Source organism: Octodon degus, unplaced genomic scaffold, assembly GCF_000260255.1.
Source record: "Octodon degus isolate 3935 unplaced genomic scaffold, OctDeg1.0 scaffold00097, whole genome shotgun sequence".
In the NCBI taxonomy this organism is placed as follows: domain Eukaryota; kingdom Metazoa; phylum Chordata; class Mammalia; order Rodentia; family Octodontidae; genus Octodon; species Octodon degus.
In genome coordinates, this window is record NW_004524673.1 from 8,848,088 (window position 1) to 8,851,767 (window position 3,680).

At 35.1% G+C, this 3,680-nt stretch overlaps 1 protein-coding gene and 1 pseudogene across 2 annotated transcripts in view; both read left to right on the top strand.

Moving 5' to 3' along the window:
• Pign (phosphatidylinositol glycan anchor biosynthesis class N) overlaps window positions 1-3,680 on the top strand; it is a 150,650-nt gene that overhangs the window by 104,545 nt on the left and 42,425 nt on the right. Inside the window, exons 28-29 of one of the 2 annotated variants that reach the window (XM_004638265.3) lie at window positions 1,291-1,333; window positions 3,209-3,261. In XM_004638265.3, the coding sequence (XP_004638322.1) occupies window positions 1,291-1,333; window positions 3,209-3,261 (96 nt within the window). The remainder of the gene's footprint in view (window positions 1-1,290; window positions 1,334-3,208; window positions 3,262-3,680) is intronic. The other variant, XM_023723157.1, reaches the window with a different exon arrangement.
• The window catches only part of LOC111818603, a 20,193-nt pseudogene continuing 19,854 nt past the window's right edge, over window positions 3,342-3,680 (top strand).

The window sequence follows — 3,680 nt, forward strand, 5'->3', positions numbered from 1 at the left end:
ACACACACACACACCTAAAAACTTCATCTGTATATCTACATATAAATTTTACTTAAACAGTTGAAAATTTTACTTTTTTAAGACATGTCTTTTATAAAAGATATCAGGAAAATTCACTTATGAAACATACGAATCTCAAAAGAATCATCCTAATTATAGTATCAGGTGTGTTAAAAGATGTCATAGGACGAAGTAGCTCCTGGTAGCACTAATTGGTTGGGAAATGGGAAATGTGGGAGGTTAATTTTGCCAAGTGATCCCACACACATGTAGCCAGGAACTTCAAAAATTCCCACCACAGATAATTCTCTGTCCTGGGGGGAAAACAGCTCTCCTCCTCCACCATCAGGGGACATGCTGATTCCTAGAGAGAATGGAACTCAACACTATGCACTCTGCTGCATGTGCAACCAGGGCTGGGCTGAGGGTTACCACAGCTCTAATCCGCATTCACATACCTAGACGCAGCCCCCTCCAAACAACCCCACCTGTGAGTACATGAGGCTTTGAAGGGACATCTAGATACAAGCCATAATATCCAGTGATTCCTTTTCTTCCTATTCTCAACTAGTGTCTCCTTTTATTTTTCTTAATCACACAAGTCAAAGTCCAGCCATTCTTCACAGCGGTATCCACTTGTTAAATATCACTGACATCATTTCCCTTTCATGTCCACGTTTTCAGTCTCATTTATGTTGCTCAACATTTTCTTACAGTTCTTGAATAGGAGTTAAGATGGGAGTGTGGTTATACTAATCATTTGTTTATTATATCCATAGTGATGAGAATTAGTTCAGTATAACAACCTAGTGATCTGATTCTAACTGCATTTCTTCTGACTCATTCTCAAAAATGTGTATTGAGGTGATATAGAAAAGCTGTGTTTAGTTTATTTTGTGATTGAACGTTAACTTTTCTACATATTAATAATTTGTCTAATTTCTCTGTCTTTATAACTGGGTTCATTAGCAAAACCTTCTACATTTTGGGTAGAGACCATTAAAAGGATTTGGAGGCCTAAAGATTTCCTGATGGATAATCTGCTAGGAAGGCTTTTGGCTGTAAGTAATGAAAAATCTAACTGGTGGTAGATTTGTCTCACATAATGAAAAGTCTAGCGGAGGCAGCATAGAGCCTGTGATGCCATCAGCAGTGCTAGCTTTCTTCTGTCCCCTTCTTCAGATACTGCTTTTATGCTCATAGGTTACCTGATTATTCTCATTTGGATTTTAATGTACTTAAAAACTTTGCCTCTGTATTGTATATCATTTTTCTCTCTTTTTTTCCTAGCCTTTTTCTCATTGTTCTCATCATATCAGACATCATGGCCTTGGTAAGGTATTATTGAATATTTAGCACAAATAAGATCAAGAATCTAAGAGTTAAGTTGATTTCATCAAGAAAAATACAAATTTATTTCTGTACATGAAATCTTTAGATATTGAGTCCTAATTGCTGGCATAAAGACAAGCTACTTTCTGTATGAACTCTTTGTAAAGGGTCAAAAGTCTGACTATTTGATCTATTCAACTCTGTCATTTATACCTACTTTTCCATGTTGCTTTGTATCTGAAATGACCCTTCCATAGGAAATTAACAAAAGATGCTAGAAAGATTCACAGAATTTGCTGAACACTGGTATATTCCCAGTTATGGATTATGACAGTCAAATAATACAGATTGAAATCAGCCAAGGGGGAGATATACAGACCAGGGTCTGAAAAGACATCAAATGCAGAGCTTCTGTTGTCTTCCTCCTTCAGAGTCAAGACAGTGTTACTCTCTTCACACTCAGGTGTGTCATACAACTAAAATATTGCCATCCAGGAATACCTTAGCTTTGGTGTTAAGGGTTTTTATTGAGGCATGATCATATACTGTCCATGTGGCCAATCATTAATCTTTAATGTTTTCATGGCTAGGACTGATATAATATGGCCCAAAGCCCTCATCATATATCACATGTCTGACTGTCTAATAATCAGTGCTCTGGTTGAGATACTTCTATGAAGCATGACATTCCAAGGTTCTGAAAATCACTTCCTAGTAGTTGAGGACAAAGGCCACACCTCTTTTGGGGGGTTAAGGATTAATTTTTTACTATTAAATGTCCCATGATAAAAGTGATTAGTAAACGCAGATTGAGGGTAACTTCCTAAATCAGATTCCTAGATATTTGATTTAAATGATAGTATATTTATATGATATTGAGCTATGTATCTTAATGTATTTCTGAAATGAACCACACATAAGATTAGAACAAAATCAGCTTTCATTTTTTCTCATAAAGTGACAAATAGACAAGGCATATTAGTAAATGAGAATTGAAGTTCTCTGATTAATTCTATATGAAGAGTCAGACTGCTCAATTTAACTAGCAAAGGCACTTGTGATCTAGCTTCTACTCACTTGACTGATGTCACCTCTCACTTCTTTCATCCTTTTTATCTCTACCAGCCTCACTGTGAACCTACCAAACTCCATCCAGACAGGTGGTGTTTATATAGGCTATTCTGTCAAAAACATACTTCCATGTCTGTCTCCCAAACTTCCTCTCTCACATGATTCCTTCTTTTCACTTAGATTTCATCTTCCATTAAGAAACTTTCTCTTATACTACTTCTTCAGTGCTTTCATAATTGCCTGCATTTTCCAAGGATATTGCCTCTCTCTTTCTCTCTCTCTCTCTCTCTCTCTCTCTCTCTCTCTCTCTCTCTCTCTCTCTCTCACAGTGTTACACATGTGCACACACATATGTGCAGGTGTTCATATGCCTGATAATTTGAATCATTCACTTGATAATATGCTTTGTGGAAGGGCACTTTTCTCTAGGACCTACCTGAGTGATCGATCTATCATTAGTACATAATAGGTGGTGTTGGTAAATATTTGTTGATGAATGGATGATATGGTTCCTTTTCATTTATGTCTAATATATTTTAGTGTCTTTTATTAATGTTGGCTCATTATTTCTAGTTATTCAAAAAAGTGTTGTATTCATTTCATTAATTGGTAATTGTAATTCAGACATTTAGATTATTGCTCATTTTAATCCAAGCAAATTTTAGTAAAAAGTATATTCTGTTGATCTTAAATAGTGATTCTGAAGGCTCAGAAATGTGAAACGTACAATCTTAAACCAAGTTTGTTTTTAGATTGAATTTAAATAGACTTTTTAAATTAGAACCATGTTTTATTATATTTACAGCAATTTTTCTTCTTGATCAAGGATTATGGCAGTTGGCTTGATATTGGAACAAGGTATAGTATATATTCACATAGAAGTTATTAACACTGCAGTGAAAAAAGCAAACTTGGTATGTTATATTCAAATTATCAATATGATTTTGAGGTAAGTATAGCAAATAGCAATTATTTTAAGCCTGTGGAACAAAAATATTTCTCCAGTTCTTGGAACTATACTGGTATTTTCTTGAGATGTTGTGGAGTACAGAGTGGATGTTAAGTCTAGAAAGAACTAAAAGAAAGGTAGGAAAAAACCTGAATTTGGGTGTGCACATAGATTGCTCCATTGTCTTTGATGTTCTCTTAAATTCATAATGTCTCTAGAAAAATAAGGCACTATAAATTTGTGTGGTAGTTTAAAATCCATGCAATTAAACCTGCCCTAAAGGCATTGGGAGCAAATAACAGAATTACTGGTTTTTGCTGCTAATCGC